The sequence below is a fragment of the Eleutherodactylus coqui genome, chromosome 6, assembly GCF_035609145.1.
Source record: "Eleutherodactylus coqui strain aEleCoq1 chromosome 6, aEleCoq1.hap1, whole genome shotgun sequence".
In the NCBI taxonomy this organism is placed as follows: domain Eukaryota; kingdom Metazoa; phylum Chordata; class Amphibia; order Anura; family Eleutherodactylidae; genus Eleutherodactylus; species Eleutherodactylus coqui.
Window position 1 is genome coordinate 110,138,943 of NC_089842.1, and position 21,607 is coordinate 110,160,549.

Genomic DNA, 21,607 nt, shown 5'->3' on the forward strand with positions numbered 1-21,607 from the left:
TTAAAAGGCCAATCCAGAGAAAACACATTTTCCATTTCTTCCCTCCCTCCTTCCCCTCACCTAATTGTCTGTCACACTCTGGATGCATCCTTTGTATGTTACAGTCACTTCGATGCAGTGCAGCTTTATACCTGATACTTATCAGGCACCAACTTGATGCACTATAGTGTCCATATTAGGACATCCTCAGATGTCAGTGGGACACTGTAAAAATGTGATTTTTTCCTGTTCATTTTCTCCATGCTCTGCTAGTCATGTGATGGATCAGCTCAGCATCACGTGACTAGCTAGAGCCAAGTACCATCTCTGCCTGCTAGGAGGACAGTACCATCATAGTCTGTATTCTAATGATGTATTCAGCTAGATAAACTACAGACCATAGTTATATAGTCAGGAGAATGAGCTGTAATCTCCTTTTTTATAACTGTGTGCCATGAGCCGTGTGATCAGCAGTAACTGAAATAGGAGATTATGTCCCCAGCTGTGAAGAGTCTGTGTGGTACAATCCATGTCAGATCAACAATATCCTCATTAGGGCGAGCACCCACTGGCGTTTTTTTACCTGCATTTTGCGTTTTGCGTTTTTCCTGCACAGGCATAGAGATAACATGTGTTCCTGTCCACTGGCGTTTTTTTTGCGTTGCGTTTGCGTTTTTAACATAGGAACTGTCAGTTGCATATGTGTCCCTATTTTTCTCCTAATGCACCCATGAATGTCAATGGAAATTAACGCAAAACGCCGCGAAAAACGCGCGAAACGCGGCGAAAACGTTGCGTTTTTTTCCCGCGGAGAACGCAAACGCCGGTGGGTGCTCGCCCTTAGGGTGATGACTTTTTTACTTTTTTTCTCAAAAATTATTTCCTGTAGGACAAGTGAATGAACTTTTGCCTCTTAATGACTAAAATGCCATTTATTCCATTGAAATATTAAAAAAGGTAGCACACAAACCATGTAGAAATGTTAAGTAGGCTATTGCATGAGTTACCAACATGTAGCTTTGAATGAAAACCCAAGAGGTCTCAAATGCTTGAAAGCCCACTGCAAAACAGATGAATCTCTAATCAACATTCCCAGAAGCAACCAGTGCTGTGAGCGTGCGATCAAAGTTATGCAAGACTTGCACGAATCCTGCCACAACAAGGACAATCTCCCACTGAGATTCATCCTGTCCAATGACATTATTGTGAATCATTGACTTTCTTTTGTGTTTGATGACCCCATATAATGTTGTATAATGTGACTCTTAGGCCTCATGGCCACGGGGAAAATCAGGCCCGCTGTGGAATCTTCATGCAGTATCCCGCAGCGGGTCTCTCCTTTCCAGCGGACATGAGGCCTAAAAATAAGACGCTGTCCAGACCCTGCGGATCTGCCCTCCATCACGGACGGATCTTCTTTCTTCGGCCCGGCGGATGCGCCTGTGTGACTAAGCCCTAAGTCATCCTCCTATCGGTCATTGTGTTTCCAAAACTGCCGTGGATTTGACATATGTACAGTAAACGTCTGGTAATCTACGTGGTTGGATGAGAAGGTGATTCAGAGGCCCATAAATACTGTATCTTCTTTAGCTAAAGTTTAATATGGCGCTCTCTATATATAAGAATGTTCTAGTACAGATTATTTAGAACCAACTATTTCTGTTCTGCGACACTGTATGTAAAATGAAGCTAACAATGAAAACCCTGCCAAACCTTTGAGGGTTATTTTGAGAAAAGACATTTATGGCATATCCATAATACGGGGTGAGGCTGCATGTACACAGACGGGTCAGATTCCACATGCGGGAGCCCATAGCGGAATCTGACCCTGTGCTCAGCTGACATCTGTGTGTACTTGTATGTTGTTCTGCATTTCTATAGTACAAATGGTCCGCACGGCTCACCATTGGACATGCACAGTTCTTTTTTTTTCTCAAAACTCCTGCTTTTCTGCGGAATCCATGGGCTGTGGGTCATTTGGCTTCCATTAACTTCAATGGAAGCCATCCATGAGGAATCCACAGGAAAAAGGCGCATGCTGTGATTTTAATCCGCGAGCAGAAACTGCAATTGTTTTCCACTCGTGTGCATGAAGAATCACTTTTGCATTGCATGCAATGGGCGGTATTTGCTGCAGAAGCTGGAGGCTGTCACCCACTCCGGATTCTGAAATTCAAATCCGTCCGTGTGCAGTCACCCCTATTTAAAAAAAAGGAGCAGATTTGAGGATTTAATTACTAACAAACTACAATAGACAGGTACACAATCCTCACATTACTGAGAAGAAGAAGGTTTAAAGCTTTTTATGACATACCAGTAAGCTCCATTTTGTGCCATATCGTAGCGCATTTTCTTGAGATGTGCGCGGGTGACCAGTGCATTTGTGTCTGCATACACAACCAAGTTCAACAAATTTTCAGTGCCACTCGTGCCAATTTGCTTGTGACGAGGTGGCTGTTTTTGGAATCAATGTCAGAATTCACGTTACACTTAAACAATGGATTCACACACTAAAGCACACAAAACGATTTCTTCTCCGGTTTCACCATTTTCCTATAATTTGTAAACAACTAGAAGCATTGCTGTGCTGCGACAGAAAATGGTTTGTCCAAAAAACTTTGAACCTTCCTCTTTTCAGTGATGCTCGGATAATGTGTGTGTTTTTCATAGCTTGTTTGTAATTAACCCATTAACACTACAGAACCTACATTTACCACCTGGAGGTATTGGGTTTGTATGGAGGGGGATCGAGGGTCGATCCGGGTCCAAACCAGGCAGGCGCCGGCTGTTTCTTTTGGTGTGGCTTGATAGATTGTCAGATCGTAGTAAAATGTAATGCTAAGGCATTATACCACGGGAGAGATCACTATGTTCACTATGGGGACTAAACATGTAAAAATCAGTTTTAAAAAGTTTATTAATTATTTAAAAAAAATAAAAGTAAAATAAAACTTTTTTTCAATACTTATGTTTTTGTTTTTTTATTTAGATTTTTAAAATATATTTGGTATCGCTGCATCCATAAAAGTCCAATCTATCAAAGTAACGCATTATTTACCCCGCACGGTGAACATCGTCAGAAAAAAATAAATGCAAGAATTGTGCTTTGTTTGTCACCACATCTCTAAAAAAAAATGTAATAAAAAGCGACAAAAAGTCATATGTACTCCAACATGGTACCAATAGAAAATACGAGACATCTTGCAAAGAAAGAGCTCTCGCACAACTATGTCAACAGAAAAATAAAAAAAGTTATGGCTGTCAGAAGATGGCGGCAGAAAATAATAATAATAAAAAAAAAAAAAAATATATATATATATATATTTTTTTTGGGGGGAAACAATAAAAGTAGTGCAGCAAAAAAATCTATATAAATTTGGTACCGTAGTAATTGTACTGACCCACAGAATAAAGTTATCATGTCATGTTTGCTGCAGTGTGTACCCCTAGAAACAAACTCCCGTCCTCATGATGGTGGAACTTCATTTTTTTCCCATCTCATTCCAGCTATGTTGATGGATAAATATATAAGAGTTATGATTGTTTAAAAGTGAGGATGAAAACCCAAAAATGGAAGAAAAAAAAACTGTCCGTGTCCTTAAGGAGTTAAATCTCCAAAACTGCTCTTTCTTTTTGAATAACCCTGTATATGCCATGAATGTCAAAATGATGGGGACCATCCACTTATCAGGAGAACGTCCATCTTCTCTGTGATGCTTTAGGGCAGTTTATGTGGAGTTACTAAAACTGCTGAGGAAATTTGTCAAAATATCCCATTAAAGTCCTAGCTTGTCGGCACCATTTGGGAGCTGACCTCTGAACTGGGATTACTGTAAATATTGGCAAGTATAATGCAATGAGTGATTGTCTATGATAATAACAATCATCAGAGCCTGGGATCCCCAACACAGCGGGACTACAAGATTCCCTGGACAGTCACATGTTCCACAGCCAATGTTGTATACCTGGCTCTGTGCACTCAGTATCCTGTTGGGGGGCTTTAGGTTGGAGAAGCAGGTCAAAAACATAAAGCAAGGATGAAATCTCATCACACGCAATTAAAGGAAGAATGAATTACCAGTAGCTGAGCATTTTTGCAGACAAAGACACAGAATAGAACACATAAGGGTATATTAAAAGGCAACTTTAGATCCCAGAAAGACAGAAGGGTGTGGGAATGCAAATTTCTGACCATGTTTGATACTCTGAACACAGGTCTGAGCACAGCCTCATTTGTGAACTAATAAAGGATTTCTCCCCTTATTGTGTTCTGTTATTATTTTAAATACAAATTAATCACACTATGTCTGCGTCAGTTTTTGTATATATATATATATAGAGAGAGAGAGGACAGCAACATAGTGTGATTATGTATATATCTATCTACACTTCAACAGTATATACATCTAGATAGATTTATCTGCTTTTTCATATCTATTTTGTTAGAAGCCTGATGAAGAACCCTAAGCAGATATAAAAGCTTGCCGTAACATTATTCCTTTTTATTAGCCATTAAAAGCTATCATATCTACAAGATTACATTATTTGCTATGAAAAATAACATTTTACTATAGTCACCACCTGTCTTCCTGTCTGGGTGACCTTTCCAGTACACGTAGCTGCAGTAAGTTTTATCTACTATACAACTGCTGCCCCTCTTATGCTACACAGACTAGTTTTAAGTCCTTCCCACATTAGAGGATTGCACAAGAAAGCATACTGCTTTGGTAGGTAAATGGTCAAGACAAAGGAGACTGTAAATAGAGGAATTGGTCCAGCGATCATGGAAAGAACATTGAGGGGACAGCGAACAGAAGATCATTCTGTCCTGAGAGACAAAACACACCATCATATTGTGGTATCCAGTAGCTGTGTACCTTACTCTTCTCTGTACACCAAGGCATAGAAATGCTTTACTTTTGCTGAATATTATCTTCAAGGGGTATTTCCACTTTAGAAATATGTGGTATATCCACAGGTTATGCTATAAATGTCTGATAGATATAGATCCCACCTTTGGGACTGACACCAATGTCAAGAACGGAGGTCCCCTGACTCCATCCCGCTTGTTTAGTGATAGAGTAAAGGCCCATCTACACGCAAAGATAAACTTTCAAACAATTGAAAAATTTAGCGATCTTTTTGCATAAAGTGTTAATGGACACTAATGTCCATTAACACTTTCTCATCTTCATTTGTATGTAAAAGAGGCCTCCAGAAGCTGTTTGCAGAGCCCAGCATGTGATTAATAACACGTCCAGCTGCGCACAGCTGCATTGTTCTCATTAGGGTTACCAGCAGGTTACAATGTAATCTCTCGAATGCCATGGACAACATAGCATGCAGTCTGTTGAGAGACACTTTATCTCTCTGAGGCTGAACAATGGATTTTAAGTTCACCTTAAAATCATTGTTCAGACAAAAAGTGCACGATGCCCGCGTTTATGTGTAACGATTATCGCTCATTTTCAGTTGTTTGAGTGAATTTTGAGTGATAATCATTACGTGTAAATAGGCCTCCAGGTTCCAGACATTGATAGCATATCTTGTGGGTGTGTCATAAATGTCTAAGGTGAGAATAACTCTTTAATTTTAATTCAAATGATAATATTTCCCAGTGAAAGCCTTTATTAGCGCAGTCCTGACATCTTGGTTCCTCAGGCAGTAAATAACGGGATTAAACAAAGGGGTTAAAACACTGTACAGCACAGTTGAAAGCTTCACAAGGTCAAATGAATCTCCAGGGGCAGGACCGATATAGTTAAAGTTAGCAGTCACATAGAACACTGTAACAACAATGAGGTGGGATGAGCAGGTGGAGAACGCCTTCTGTCTTCCAATTGAAGAACGTATTTTTAAAATAGTAGAGATTATGTGTACGTAGGAAACAATGACGAAAATAAATGGCGACATCCCCAGAAAAACACTGACTATGTATAATAACAACTGGCTAGTGTGTGTGTCCGTGCAGGCAGCAATTAACATGGGTGGGACATCGCAGAAGAAATTATTGACATGCCAAGGTTCACAATAGGTCAGTTTAGAGGTCATTACGGTATGAAGGACAGAGTTCAAGAAGCCACTAAACCAGGACCCTCCTACTAAGTATGAGCAGAGCCTCTTATTCATAATGATGGGGTATTTGAGGGGGTTACATATGGCCACATATCGGTCATAAGCCATGGCTGCCAGAAGAAGACATTCAGATCCTCCAAGAGAGACAAAGAAGTAGAGTTGGGTGAAGCATCTACTGAAGGATATCTTCCTATTTCCAGTGATGGCATTGACCAGCATAGCTGGGAGGGTGACAGTAGAGTAACAGACATCTAATATAGATAAACAACTCAAGAAAAAGTACATGGGAGTCTGGAGATGGTTGTCGATCTGTATAACACCAAATATGGTCAGGTTTCCAAGGATGATCATTGTGTAGATGGTGAGTATAAAAAGAGACAGTAAAACCTGTCCACTTGAAAATCCTAATAGGATAAAATCACAAAAATAAGTCTGGTTTATCAGTGCCACCCAATGCTGAACCAAATTCAAATTCTAGGAAAAAACAGAATTATTGCAATTGGGGTAATTGTTTTATTATTGTTTTTTACACACTTTTTGCAGAGAACCAAACAAAACCACCATCATATTCCTTCATTTTAGGCCTAAACTACATGGTAACAGAAAATTCACATCAATTGTGGTTGCAATTTGACTCCCATAGAATTCTTTAGGCCTATGCTGTACTTCCAAGAATATACAGGTATTGAGTATAAGAAAGAATACCTCTGAAATATGGTGCCATACAGTGACATTATAATGGCAGCACATGGGGTGCTAACATCCCTGTGAGACAGAACCATGGGGACTCCATGTGCTATTGTACAGGCTTCATGCACATAGCTCTGCCATCTGCAGGTTCCATCATAGCACAAAATGCTGGACTGACAAACCCAACATGAGACCCTGATTATATATTTGCATACTACAAGAATGAAGAAACTTTGTAGATATATTGGAGTGCAGATTCTTTTTGTACATTGTTCATATAATTAAAGGTCATTTTACAAGACTAGAAAAACCTGGCTATTTTCTTCCAAAAACAGTATCACGCCTGTTCAAAGTAAACCTCCTGTGATTGGCCAGTGTTGTCCACATGAGCAGTGCTGGCCAGTCAGATCAGCATAGAGTGTCTTAGACTACCAATACAGTTTGCATCAGGTAGTCAGAGAAGTAGTTTGGCCATCTTTGTCCAGGACTGGAGGGTCATGTTAAGGGTGCCTTCACACTGGCGAGAAAATGATCAGATGAAGGACTCCCCAGCTGCAGCTGTCAAAGCTGCAGCAGGGGATTGCGATCTTCTCCCATTGCGCCCATTTGCTGCTGGCCATTGAAAGCAATGGCATGAATTTTCAGTTAACATAGTTGTAAATAATAATTGTGCAATCATCACATTCTGATGGCAGAACCTGATGATTATACAGGGATGAGGGCACCACATTGGTGCTGCTTATCTCTTCTAGAAGAAGTAGTTCTCGAAGGTTCCTATAATCCTGTGCCATCCACTGACCATGTTGTTCTCCACCTCTCTTCATAAAATAGCTGTATTGTGTATAATACATTACTATGTTCCTGCTCTCCCAGTACCTTATAATACACGTCTCAGCTGTTGCAGAACCTCATGAGCAAACCTTCAGAATCTGCAGAACATCACAATACACACCTCATCTACTGCACAAACTCATAATATACACCTTAGCTGCTATAAAACATCATTATACACAACTCAACATCTGCAGAACCTGATAAAACAGACCTCAGCTGCTGCAGAACCTGATATTACAGACCTTAGATGCAGCAGAAGACTCCTGTAATGTTCTGCAGCAGTAGTGGGGTATAGTAGTGTGCAGCAGCTGCTGAGAAATGTCATTCATATAGAGAGAGGAGACTGTACATGTCAGTCTGTGGCTGGCATTGGGGAAAAGAACAGGCAAAACTCACAAGCAACAGACCTCAATTGTGAGAATAGATAAGCAGAGTCTAATTAGTGCTGCTCATCTCTGTCTAAGCAGCGGGTTCTGTGCTCTGGTTCATGTTTTAGAGTATGATTACACACAGTGGAAATGCGCAGCAGAATATTCTGCTGCAAAATCTGCTCCATTTCTGCAAAATACACAGCCAAAACCCGCACCACTCTTGCATTTTGGCTCAGTTTTGGATGCAGAAATGTAGCAGAATTTTCTGCGGCACGAATTCCGCAGCATTTCCGCTACGTGTAAGGACACCTTTATACAAGAATGTTTTCCTCATCATCTGCTGTTCCCAGCACGTCCATGCCTCCTTACTGCTAGGTGAGCTGGTTCTAGTGTTTTTACATACTGATGTTTTATACAGGTGTTTATTACAGACCCGTCAATGGGAAATTTCCAATTAGGCGTCTAATAAAAACAATAATAAATAATAACTAATAATAACACATTTCTATTACATGATATAGATCAGCCTGAACATACAACTCATATTGACTCATGTTATATCTGGATGCTCACCTCGTACATGGATCTATTCTTCATCTCTTACATGTTATATCAAGTTACTTGTTAGCAGAAATGGGGAAACTAAAAGTCACCCACGGATCAGCACAGTGACTCCTGTCTTATATCTGCACTCAAGCGCTGATGAAAGCCTTTGGGAAGACGAACTACACCCTGGAGGATGTACATTCAGTAAAAACTTATACAGTGAAAAACAACATAATAAACCTTGTACTACACACACAGTGCATCCACTGCCCGCAAAATTCAGTGGGGATCGTCGTCAGTATAGAGTCTTTCCTAATCAATGCCGGATTTATTTCCAGATGCAGCCTACCTTCTTTTTTTTTAACCAGCGACAGAAATAAGGTGTTTTTCATCATTAACCCCTTAGTGATGGCCGCTTTGCCTTTTTACATCCTGCCTAAGTTGGCTTTAAACCTAGAGGACGTAAAAACATGCATACTCTAAGGACTAAAGCCACGTAGGCTGTGGACGTGACAGCTACATGCTGTCAGTTACCGGGGTAGCCAGCACCTTGGAGCTGCCAAGTAGATAATGGAGCCAACAGCACTCACCACACACCATTCAGGGGGGTAACTTCACATCAAATGATGCACGCCTGAAAAAGGGACTGAATCCACATCCCAAAAAGTAATTCCAAATAGAAAATGGATCAGGCAGCAAGCTTCTGGTGCTTAAAGACTTTTATGCATAAGCATATCTTTACATACACCTAGAGATGAGCGAGCGTACTCGAAAAAGCACTACTCACTCGAGTAATTTGCTTTATCCGAGTATCGCTGTGCTCGTCCCTGAAGATTCGGGTGCCGGCACAGAGCGGGGAGCTGCAGGGGAGAGCGGGGAGGAACGGAGGGGAGATCTTTCTCTCCCTCTCTCCCACCCGCTCTCCCCTGCTCCCCGCTGCGACTCACCTGTCAGCCGCAGCCGCACCCGAATCTTCAGGGATGAGCACAGCGATACTCGGATAAAGCAAATTAGTCGAGCGAGTAGTGCTTTTCCGAGTACGCTCGCTCATCTCTACATACACCTCATTATCACAAAAAGTTGGCGACGTTTCGACCCCAAAGTAACCGGGTCTTTGTCAAGCTTGTATGTAAAGATATGCTTATGCATAAAAGTCTTTAAGCACCAGAAGCTTGCTGCCTGATCCTTTTTCTATTTGGAACACCATGGAGCTGTCATCAGGAGCCGCGGGGAGCTTTCCCCTGGTAATGCGATCAGCGCTATCCAATGGATAGCGACGATCACAATAAAGTAAAGAAAAAGTTAAAAAAAAAGTTAAAGATTCAGCTGCCTTGATGGATCGGATCCATCAGGGCAGCTGAGCATACTCACACCGGTCCTCCATGATGTCCGGCGGTGATCTGGTCCTCCAGGACCTGACGCCACTCTTCTGCGCATGCGCACCAAATGTATGTTGTGATGTGCAGAAGGCTGGGAGCCCCGGCAAATTTGAACTCTCCAAGCTCCTTGCTCCTGAAGCGTACCGGTGATCACGGAAAAGTTTAAAAAAAAAGTTTTAAAAAGTTAGAGTTTCAGCTGCCCTCATGGATCGGATGTACATGCGCCGATGTGGCCCACATACGCAGAAGGCCGGAGAGCCAGGCAAATTTAAAATCTGCCTGCACCCAGCTGTCAGAGATAGCCAAGTGCAGGAAGATGTCACCGAGGATCGCTGTATGCGGTTCCCGGTCACAGGATCACTGTTATCCACCAGATAACAGTGATCATATAAAGTTAAGAAAAGTCAAAAAAGAAAGTTTAAAAAATATAAGTTTCATCTACCCTTACGGATCGTATCCGTGAGGGGAGATGAAATTACATAACTAAGGTCCCCAGATTTGTCCCACAATGGGATCTTTATCCGCGGACCTTACCATGGCTAGCCGAGAGCCTGGAGATGTCACGGGGGCTACGGTGAGCAGTTCCTGGTCACGTGAATGCCGTTATCCAATGGATAATGACGATCACTTAAAAGTAAAAAAAAGTTGAAGTTTCATCTCCCCTCACTGATGCGATTGATGAGAGGAGATGGAACTTTTTACCGGAGGCCTCCGTATTTGAACCCCGACGCGATCCTCCTCCTTGGACCTTACCTGGATTCTGCGCATGCGCCAGTCAGCAACATGCTGGACATATTCGCAGGAGCCTGGAAGCCCGGAAAATTTAAAATCTCCTTGCTCCCGGCTTCGAACAGTTGCCGAGAGCCTGGAGCAGTGACCGGTTGCCTCGCTGAGAGGTCAATAGACAAGTGATAAAAAGGTAGTGATCTACCTTACAGTCTCATACAACTGGATAAGATTTACAGATTCCATATGCGTTAGATCCACGGTAATACGCAGATCAATCAAATGCATTGGATTACACAACTCCACTCACATTAGCGGGTTGGAATTACGTCATCCACTCACAGAAAACAGAATGCAGCAGTTTCTACTTTACGGTGGATATTCATGACATAGAGCCCATTGTGCTCTATGGTGATGGATATACCCGTAGCCCATATGCAACTATATTGTGAACGGGCTGCGGTTACCCGCATCAGCAATAAGCGACAGCATGGGAAATATAAACAAAAAACTGTGTACTGCTGTACACTGCATAAACAAATAAAGGTGTACAGCACATAACCGCCTGCGTGAGTACGCAGTTATGCGCAGTACATCAAGCCGCCATACGCAGGGCCATGGCCAGACTCACAGCTGGGATCCGCTGCGGGCCTCCATAAGCTGATACCACATCCGGCCGTGTGAGTCCAACATTATTCAGATCGCTAACTGTAATATGTTATTTACAAGAAGCTCCGAGAATGTTTGTCTTCCTGCAGTTCCAGAAGCAGCTTGTTGAGCACCTTCTGTGTGAGACCGCTGCACCTCAGCGAGCGTGCGAAGCCTCACAGAGTGCCACTTTTTACACCCAATCCCTGCCACTGAAATCAAGGAGTACCACCCAAAAAAGCATGGGAGCAGGAGGGATACCCAGTTTTATTGCCCCAGGTGCCCATCCCAACCAGCCCCAGTAATTACACCTGTTTTCGAGCACATCACACAGTTTACATTATTCCTTTAATTAAAGGTTTAGGGAATGCCAAAAAGGACGCGAAGGGGGAATTATTTTTAGGGAGTCAATTTTTTTCCTGCACAAGTAAACAATGGGGCCTGGAATTTATTTAGTTGTGCCCTAAAATCCAGGCCTAACCATGTGTCCTGTAAGTAGATTAGGGTCATAATGGGTATGATTTTGAACACCAGACAAACAGGGGGATGCATTTTGGGGTGCAAGTCTTCATTCATGTGTGTGTTGTACAAAAAAACAGTTTTTAAATTGACACAATTGCCAAAAAATTGAAAATCATTATTTTTTCCAACTGCTTTGCTTAGATTCATTCAAAAACTGTGGGGTCAAAATACGCAGTACACTCCTAGATGATATTGTTTAGGTTTGGTTCTCCTTCGTTTTGGCCACTCAAGGACTCTACAAGTGGGCAATGGGGCCTAAATCACTTTCACGCAAAATTTTGGTTCTGAAAATCACTGGCTCGGTTTGGGCCCCGAAAAAAGATAAAACTACACCCCAATTCAAACTACACCCCAATTAAGGGGTGTGGTTTTTAAAATTGGGTCATTTGTGGGGGATATCTATCATTCTGACACCTATGAGCCTTTGCAATCTTGGTGCAGGAAATCAAAGTGTTATTCAAAATGTTGATAATGGTAAGTTTGTACGTTTCCTAAAGGGTAAAAAAAAAACCAAAATGTGCATCCAGAAAAAAGTAAACAGATGAAAATATATATCTTATCAAAAATTTGTACAATATGTATGCACATATTTGAGATATTGCAATTGAAAATGTGAAAAAATGATAATGCATAAATTCTATCAGTCTATTTTTACCACCTAAATGAACAACAATATGTGGCGGAAAAAACAATGTCAGAATCACTTGGATATGCAAAACCTTTACGGCATTATTCTATGTCAAAATGACACATGTCAGATTTCCAAAATTTGACTTCGTCACCAAGGCGCAAACAGGCTTCGTCACTAAGGGGTTAACCTCCTCACTGATGAGGCGCTCGCATGGGCCTCACCGTTTATAGAAATCAACAATAATCTCCTTGATAGCCTCGCTGCCTTCAGACTGATATGGACTAAATCTTTGATGATCCCAATCGCTATACTACAGCCGAAGGGAGGTTACTCAACCTACGACAATGGCAACGTTCTGTTTCAGAGTATATGGCGGAATTTTGTCACTGGGTGAATGATACCATGTGGAACCCAGCTGTACAACAGATCCAAATCCGTCAGGGATTACCATAATGGGTAAAGCATGAACTTGCTAGAGTGGAGACCCCTGATAACCTGGAAGATTTCATTCAGCTGTGCATCCGAATTGACCATACACTTTACGAGAGAGGAGAGACTGCAGGATTTGGGACTATTCCATTCGGGTGAATCTACAATCTTTCGGAACCAGAGTTGAAGGTACTCCAAGAATACCTGGATGAAAATTTGAAAAAGGGGTGTGTTCGACATTCTACTTCCCTGGCTAGGGCGCTCATATTCTTCGTGGAAAAGAGTGACTCAACCCTGCGACTATGTATTGATTACAGGGAGTTAAATAAAATTATGATCAAGAATCGCTACTCCCTTCCCTTAATTCCAGAGTTATAAGAGAGACTCCGCTCTGCCAACATCTTCACTAAACTAGAACTAAGAGGGGCCTATAACCTTGTATGGATTCACCACGGGGACAAATGGAAGACTGCTTTTAGGTCAAGGTATGGTCATTTCAAATACCTAGTAGAGATGAGCGAGCACCAAAATGCTCGGGTGCTCGTTACTCGGGACGAAATTTTCGCGATGCTCGAGGGTTCGTTTCGAGTAACGAACCCCATTGAAGTCAATGGGCGACTCGAGCATTTTTGTATATCGCCGATGCTCGCTAAGGTTTCCATTTGTGAAAATCTGGGCAATTCAAGAAAGTGATGGGAATGACACAGCAACGGATAGGGCAGGCGAGGGGCTACATGTTGGGCTGCATCTCAAGTTCCCAGGTCCCACTATTAAGCCACAATAGCGGCAAGAGTGGGCCCCCCCCCTCCCAACAACTTTTACTTCTGAAAAGCCCTCATTAGCAATGCATACCTTAGCTAAGCACCACACTACCTCCAACAAAGCACAATCACCGCCTGCATGACACTCCGCTGCCACTTCTCCTGGGTTACATGCTGCCCAACCCCCCCCCCCCAGCACGACGCAGTGTCCACAGCGCACACCAAAGTGTCCCTGCGCAGCCTTCAGCTGCACTCATGCCACACCACCCTCATGTCTATTTATAAGTGCGTCTGCCATGAGGAGGAACCGCAGGCACACACTGCAGAGGGTTGGCACGGCTAGGCAGCGACCCTCTTTAAAAGGGGCGGGGCGATAGCCCACAATGCTGTACAGAAGCAATGAGAAATATAATCCTGTGCCACCGCCATCAGGAGCTGCACACGTGGGCATAGCAATGGGGAACCTATGTGCCACACACTATTCATTCTGTCAAGGTGTCTGCATGCCCCAGTCAGACCGCGTTTTTTTATAAATAGTCACAGGCAGGTACAACTCCGCAATGGGAATTCCGTGTGCACGCACAGCATGGGTGGCTCCCTGGAACCCACCGGCGGTACATAAATGTATCCCATTGCAGTGCCCATCACAGCTGAGGTAACGTCCGATTCGTGTCCACACTGCATGCCCCAGTCAGACTGGGGTTCTTTAGAAGTGGACACATGCAGTTACAACTCTGTGTGGACCCACAGCATGGGTGGGTGCCAGGAAGCCACCGGCGGTACATAAATATATCCCATTGCAGTGCCCATCACAGCTGAGGTAACGTCCGATTAAATGCAGGTGGGCTTCGGCCCACACTGCATGCCCCAGTCAGACTGGGGTTCTTTAGAAGTAGACACATGCAGTTACAACTCCCTGTGGATCCACAGCATGGGTGGCTCCCTGGAACCCACCGGCGGTACATAAATATATCCCATTGCAGTGCCCATCACAGCTGATGTAACGTCAGCTTTAATGCAGGTGGGCAAAAAATTAATTGGATTACACTGTAGGCGAGGGCCCCAAAAAATTGGTGTACCAACAGTACTAATGTACCTCAGAAAAATTGCCTATGCCCAACCAAGAGGGCAGGTGAAACCCATTAATCACTTTGGTTAATGTGGCTTAATTGGTAACTAGGCCTGGAGGCAGCCCAGTTAAAATAAAAATTGGTTCAGGTGAAAGTTTCAACACTTTAATGAGCATTGAAACGTATAAAAATTGTTTACAAATATTATATGACTGAGCCTTGTGGGCCTAAGAAAAATTGCCCGTTCGGCGTGATTACGTGAGGTTTCAGGAGGAGGAGCAGGAGGAGGAGGATGAATAGAATACACAGATTGATGAAGCAAAAAGGTCCCCGTTTTTGATGGTGATAGAGAACGATGCTTCCATCCGCGGGTGCAGCCTACGTATTGCTTAGGTATCGCTGCTGTCCGCTGGTGGAGAAGAGAAGTCTGGGGAAATCCAGGCTTTGTTCATCTTGATGAGTGTAAGCCTGTCGGCACTGTCGGTTGACAGGCGGGTACGCTTATCCGTGATGATTCCCCCAGCCGCACTAAACACCCTCTCTGACAAGACGCTAGCCGCAGGACAAGCAAGCACCTCCAGGGCATACAGCGTGAGTTCAGGCCACGTGTCCAGCTTCGACACCCAGTAGTTGTAGAGGCGTCACGGAGGACGGTCGTGCGATCGGCTACGTACTCCCTCACCATCCTTTTACAGTGCTCCCGCCGACTCAGCCTTGACTGGGGAGCGGTGACACAGTCTTGCTGGGGAGCCAGAAAGCTGGCAAAGGCCTTGGAGAATGTTCCCCTGCCTGCGCTGTACATGCTGCCTGATCTCTGCGCCTCCCCTGCTACCTGGCCCTCGGAACTGCGCCTTCTGCCACTAGCGCTGTCGGATGGGAATTTTACCATCAGTTTGTCCGCCAGGGTCCTGTGGTATAGCATCACTCTCGAACCCTTTTCCTCTTCGGGTATGAGAGTGGAAAGGTTCTCCTTATACCGTGGGTCGAGCAGTGTGTACACACAGTAATCCGTAGTGGCCAGAATGCGTGTAACGCGAGGGTCACGAGAAAGGCATCCTAACATGAAGTCAGCCATGTGTGCCACGGTACCTGTATGCAACACATGGCTGTCCTCCCTAGGAAGATCACTTTCAGGATCCTCCTCCTCCTCAGGCCATACACGCTGAAAGGATGACAGGCAAGCAGCATGGGTACCCTCAGCAGTGGGCCAAGCTGTCTCTTCCCCCTCCTCCTCATCCTCCTCATGCTCCTCCTCCTCCTCCTCAACGCGCTGAGATATAGACATGAGGGTGCTCTGACTATCCAGCGACATACTGTCTTCCCCCGCCTCTGTTTCCGAGCTCAAAGCATCTATGCTTTGCAGGGAACTTCTCAAGAGGCATAGCAGAGGAATAGTGACGCTAATGATTGCAGCATCGCCGCTCACCATCTGGGTAGACTCCTCAAAGTTTCCAAGGACCTGGCAGATGTCTGCCAACCAGGCCCACTCTTCTGTAAAGAATTGAGGAGGCTGACTCCCACTACGCCGCCCATGTTGGAGTTGGTATTCCACTATAGCTCTACACTGCTCATAGAGCCTGGCCAACATGTGGAGCGTAGAGTTCCACCGTGTGGGCACGTCGCACGGCAGTCGGTGCACTGGCAGATGAAACCGATGTTGCAGGGTGTGCAGGGTGGCAGCGTCCGTGTGGGAATTGTGGAAATGTGCGCAGAGCCGGCGCACCTTTCCGAGCAGGTCTGACAAGCGTGGGTAGCTTTTCAGAAAGCGCTGAACCACCAAATTAAAGACGTGGGCCAGGCATGGCACGTGCGTGAGGCTGCCGAGCTGCAGAGCCGCCACCAGGTTACGGCCGTTGTCACACACGACCATGCCTGGTTGGAGGCTCAGCGGCGCAAGCCAGCGGTCGGTCTGCTTTGTCAGACACTGCAGCAGTTCGTGGGCCGTGTGCCTCTTCTCTCCTAAGCTGAGTAGTTTCAGCACGGCCTGCTGACGCTTGCCCACCGCTGTGCTGCCACGACGCGCGACACCGACTGCTGGCGACGTGCTGCTGCTGCTGACACATCTTGATTGCGAGACAGAGGTTGCGTAGGCGGAGGAGGAGGAGGAGGAGGAGGGTGGTTGAGTGGAGGAAGCATACACCGCCGCAGATACCACCACCGAACTGTGGCCCGCAATTCTGGGGGTGGGTAGGACGTGAGCGGTCCCAGGCTCTGACTCTGTCCCAGCCTCCACTAAATTTACCCAATGTGCCGTCAGGGAGATATAGTGGCCCTGCCCGCCTGTGCTTGTCCACGTGTCCGTTGTTAAGTGGACCTTGGCAGTAACCGCGTTGGTGAGGGCGCATACAATGTTGCGGGAGACGTGGTCGTGCAGGGCTGGGACGGCACATCGGGAAAAGTAGTGGCGACTGGGAACTGAGTAGCGCGGGGCCGCCGCCGCCATCATACCTTTTAAAGCCTCCGTTTCCACAACCCTATACGACAGCATCTCCAGGCTGATCAATTTTTACTATGTGCACGTTTAACGCTTGAGCGTGCAGGTGCGTGGCGGCGTACTTGCGCTCCAACACTTGCGCTAGCAACGGCTGGACGGTGCGCTGAGAGACATTGGTGGATGGGGCCGAGCACAGCGGAGGTGAGGGTGTGGGTGCAGGCCAGGAGACGGTAGTGCCTGTGTCCTGAGAGGGGGGTTGGATCTCAGTGGCAGGTTGGGGCACAGAGGGAGAGGCAGCGGTGCAAACCGGAGACGGTGAACGGCCTTTGTCCCACCTCGTGGGGTGCTTGGCCATCATATGTCTGCGCATGCTGGTGGTGGTGAGGCTGGTGGTGGTGGCTCCCTGGCTGATCTTCGCGCGACAAAGGTTGCACACCACTGTTCGTCGGTCGTCTGCACTCTCAGTGAAAAACTGCCAGACCTTTGAGCACCTCGGCCTCTGCAGGGTAGCATGGCGCGAGGGGGCGCTTTGGGAAACAGTTGGTGGATTATTCGGTCTGGCCCTGCCTCTACCCCTGGCCACCGCACTGCCTCTTCCAACCTGCCCTGCTGCTGCACTTGCCTCCCCCTCTGAAGACCTGTCCTCAGTAGGCGTAGTAAACCAGGTGGGGTCAGTCACCTCATCGTCCTGCTGCTCTTCCTCCGAATCCTCTGTGCGCTCCTCCCTCAGACTTACTCCAATTACTACTACCTGAGTGATAGACAACTGTGTCTCATCGTCATTGTCCTCCTCACCCACTGAAAGCTCTTGAGACAGTTGCTGGAAGTCCCCAGCCTCATCCCCCGGACCCCGGGAACTTTCCAAAGGTTGGGCATCGGTCACGACAAACTCCTCCAGTGGGAGAGTATTCGGAACCATTGCTGCCCATTCTGGGCAAGGGCCCGAGAACAGTTCCTGGGAGTCTGCCTGCTCCTCAGAATGTGTCATTGTAATGGAGTGAGGAGGCTGGGAGGAAGGAGGAGCAGCAGCCAGAGGATTCAGAGTTGCAGCAGTGGACGGCGCAGAATTCTGGGTGGTCGATAGATTGCTGGATGCACTTTCTGCCATCCACAACAGGACCTGCTCACACTGCTCATTTTCTAATAAAGGTCTACCGCGTGGACCCATTAATTGTGAGATTAATGTGGGGACGCCAGAAACGTGCCTCTCCTAATCCCGCAGCAGTCGGCTGCGATACACCTGGATCAGGAGCTCGGCCTGTGCCCACACCCTGACTTGGGCCTCCGCGTATGACTGAGCTAGTGGAATTCACAGCGCAGAAGTAGTCAAGTGGCCAAAGGCGAGTAGTAGGCCTTAAGTATTTTGCTTCTATTTTTTTAAAATGCTGAGCTGATACAGCAGACAGATACTGTAGGCAGCGTATAATATTATGTATACTCTTTCCCTCTGGCGGGATGACGGCGATCATGTAACAGAGACAGCAGATCCAGGAAACAATTTTGCGCAAGCCTGCTGTAACGCTTAGCTGCGTATTAATTAGGACTACTACCTCCAGCAGATAGATACTGTAGGCAGCGTATAATATTATGTATACTCTTTCCCTCTGGCGGGATGACAGCGCTGAAGTACCAGAGACCGCAGATCCAGGAAACAATTTTGCGCAAGCCTGCTGTAACGCTTAGCTGCGTATTAATTAGGACTACTACCCCCAGCAGATAGATACTGTAGGCAGCGTATAATATTATGTATACTCTTTCCCTCTGGCGGGATGACGGCGATCATGTAACAGAGACAGCAGATCCAGGAAACAATTTTCGCGCAAGCCTGCTGTAACGCTTAGCTGCGTATTAATTAGGACTACTACCCCCAGCAGACACGCAGTAAACTGAAGACGGTCACAGGCAGCCCAAATATAGTATTTTCCCCCAATTTTTTGGAAAAAGCCCACTGCCTATATAGCCTGAATATCTCTTTCCCTGCCTCACCAGTACTGGCCCTATACTCTGTACAATGACTGCAGACTGCGGACGCAATGCTCTGCACGCCCGATATACAAAAAAAAAATTGTGCAACACTGCTAAAAGCAGCCTCAACAGTACTGCACACGATCAGATGTGGCCCTAAGAAGGACGTTGGGGTTTTTGAAGCCTAAAATAACTCCTAACGCTCTCCCTATAGCAGCTCCGGCACCAGCAGCACTTTCCCTGATCTCTGTCAGAATGCATCTGTGGCGAGCCGTGGGAGGGGCCGATTTATATACTCGGGTGACACCTGATCTCGCCAGCCACTCACTGCAGGGGGGTGGTATAGGGCTTGAACGTCGCAGGGGGAAGTTGTAATGCCTTCCCTGTCTTTCTATTGGCCAGAAAAGCGCGCTAACGTCTCAGAGATGAAAGTGAAAGTAACTCGAACATCGCGTGGTACTCGTCTCGAGTAACGAGCATCTCGAACACGCTAATACTCGAACGAGTATCAAGCTCGGATGAGTACGTTCGCTCATCTCTAATACCTAGTGATGCCATTCAACCTTTGCAATGCTACCACTATCTTGCAGCACTTTATCAACAACATATTTCAAGATCTGTTGGAAATAGCTTGTAGAAGCATCACAGGCAGGTTCATGCGTTCAAGTCCAAAAGATTAAGCTCTACATCAAATTAGAGAAGTGGGAGTTTGAACAGACCCAAATGCAATTCTTAGGATACATTATCTCCCCAGACAGCCTACATATGTACCCCATCCTGGTTCGGGCCATTCCAAGAAATTTGAAGGAGACTTCTACTTCATCTCTTCTATCACCTCCCTCACAAAGAAAGCACACATGTTTCCCTGGTCCCCGGAGGCACAAGTTGCTTTGGAGAAACTAAAGACTCTGTTTACTTCAGCATCAGTACTGATCCACCTAAGACCAGAATTGCTGTTTGTTGTTGAGGTGGATGCCTCCAACTCTACAGTTGGAGCTATCCATTCACAACGAGTTGAAGATAAGAAGCAACTATATCCTTGTGCATTTCTGTCTTACATTTTATCACCCGTCTGGTACAAGGAGCTTCTAGCCATCAAGGAGGCGTTTATCGAATGGAGGCACCTCTTGGAAGGAGCCCATCATCCAGTAACAGTTCTTACTGACCATAAGAACATAGAGCCAAGAGGTTATCTGCGAGAAAAGCATGATGGGCCCTTTTTTCTCGAGGTTCAATTTTATTGTATCCTACTGCCCCAATTCCTGAATAGGGGTCAAACACAGACTACACAATTCTGTCCCCTTTCCAAATTTTTTGGGTATCCTGCACTCTGAATACCTTCTAACAAAGTTTAAGGGAGGATACGAAAATGACCCTTTCCTGAGTCATTCTTCTAAGGATGTGAAGCTTTCTTTCAAAAATGGACTTTGAAGATGAGAACCAACTATGTGTTCCCAAGGCTGGTCGACCCGAAGTTCTAAAATTAGTCCATGATTCAAAGCTTGCCAGTCACCTTGCGGTCACAAAGACTTTGGAAATCTTTGTTTCTTTTGGTGGCCTGACTACAGGAGGGATGTTAAGAGGTATGTCACCTTTTGTAAAGTATGTGCTTAGAACGAGATGCCATAAACTCACCCTCTGGGTTTCCTAATACCTCTTCCAGTCCAATCCAGGCCATGGGGATCTATATCTATGGACTTTATAGTGGATCTGCCCACTTTCAAAAGAATGACTACCATTTTTGTTGTTGTGGACCCATTTATGAAGATGGCTTACTTCATACCCATCAAAACAATTCCCACCGCTGAGCACACCGCAGAGTTGATGATCTGGGAAATTTTCCAACTACATGGAATTCCTGATTATGTGGGTTTAGTTCATGTCAAAATTCTGGAAACAGCCCTAGGGACTACTGTGAATCTCTCCTCTGCCTTTCATCCTCAGTCTAATGGGCAGACTAATAGAACAAACCAAACTCTGGAACAATATCTCCGCTGCTTTATTTCCCATCTTCAGGACGACTGGGTGGATTATTTATCAACAGCAGTGTTCACAGACAACAATGCCTAACACACTTAAACTGTTCTATGCCAACTACTGGGCACACCTTGTCTTCATTCCTGCCCTCCCTATTAATACTCCTGTCCCGACGGTCAATCACAAACTGGTGACATTGGCTGATACTCAGAAGGAATTGTAGGAGGCTTAATGGGAAGCCCAGCATGCATATAGAAAAACAGCAGACCGCACCGCTAAGTGGCTCCTCCTTTCTGGGTTCGATAGAAGGTGTGGTATGTGGTATGAGGGTATGTGGGTTTTCACTAGAAATCTGAAAACCCACATACCCTCTCCTAAACTTGGGCAAAGGTTTATAGGAACCCTTTCCAATTTCAGCAAGGGTCAGACACCTTTGTCTGGCGGTATGAAGGCAGGTTTCCACTTAAATCTTCCGGGCAGCCTGAATATCCACCCAGTCTTTCATGTGTCTCTGCTAAAAACATTCCGGAAAAATACCTTCATGGGAAGACAAAAACCACCTCCCCCTCC

At 45.4% G+C, this 21,607-nt stretch overlaps 1 protein-coding gene across 1 annotated transcript in view; it reads right to left on the reverse strand.

Annotated features, from left to right (window-relative positions):
* Positions 1-5,571: 5,571 nt before the first annotated feature.
* The window catches only part of LOC136571738 (olfactory receptor 5V1-like), a 34,475-nt gene continuing 18,439 nt past the window's right edge, over positions 5,572-21,607 (reverse strand). The window contains exons 5-7 of the mRNA XM_066572371.1: positions 12,623-12,711; positions 10,628-10,763; positions 5,572-6,528 (exon numbers count right to left, since the gene is read on the reverse strand). Coding sequence (XP_066428468.1) covers positions 5,572-6,528; positions 10,628-10,763; positions 12,623-12,711 — 1,182 coding nt within the window. The remainder of the gene's footprint in view (positions 6,529-10,627; positions 10,764-12,622; positions 12,712-21,607) is intronic.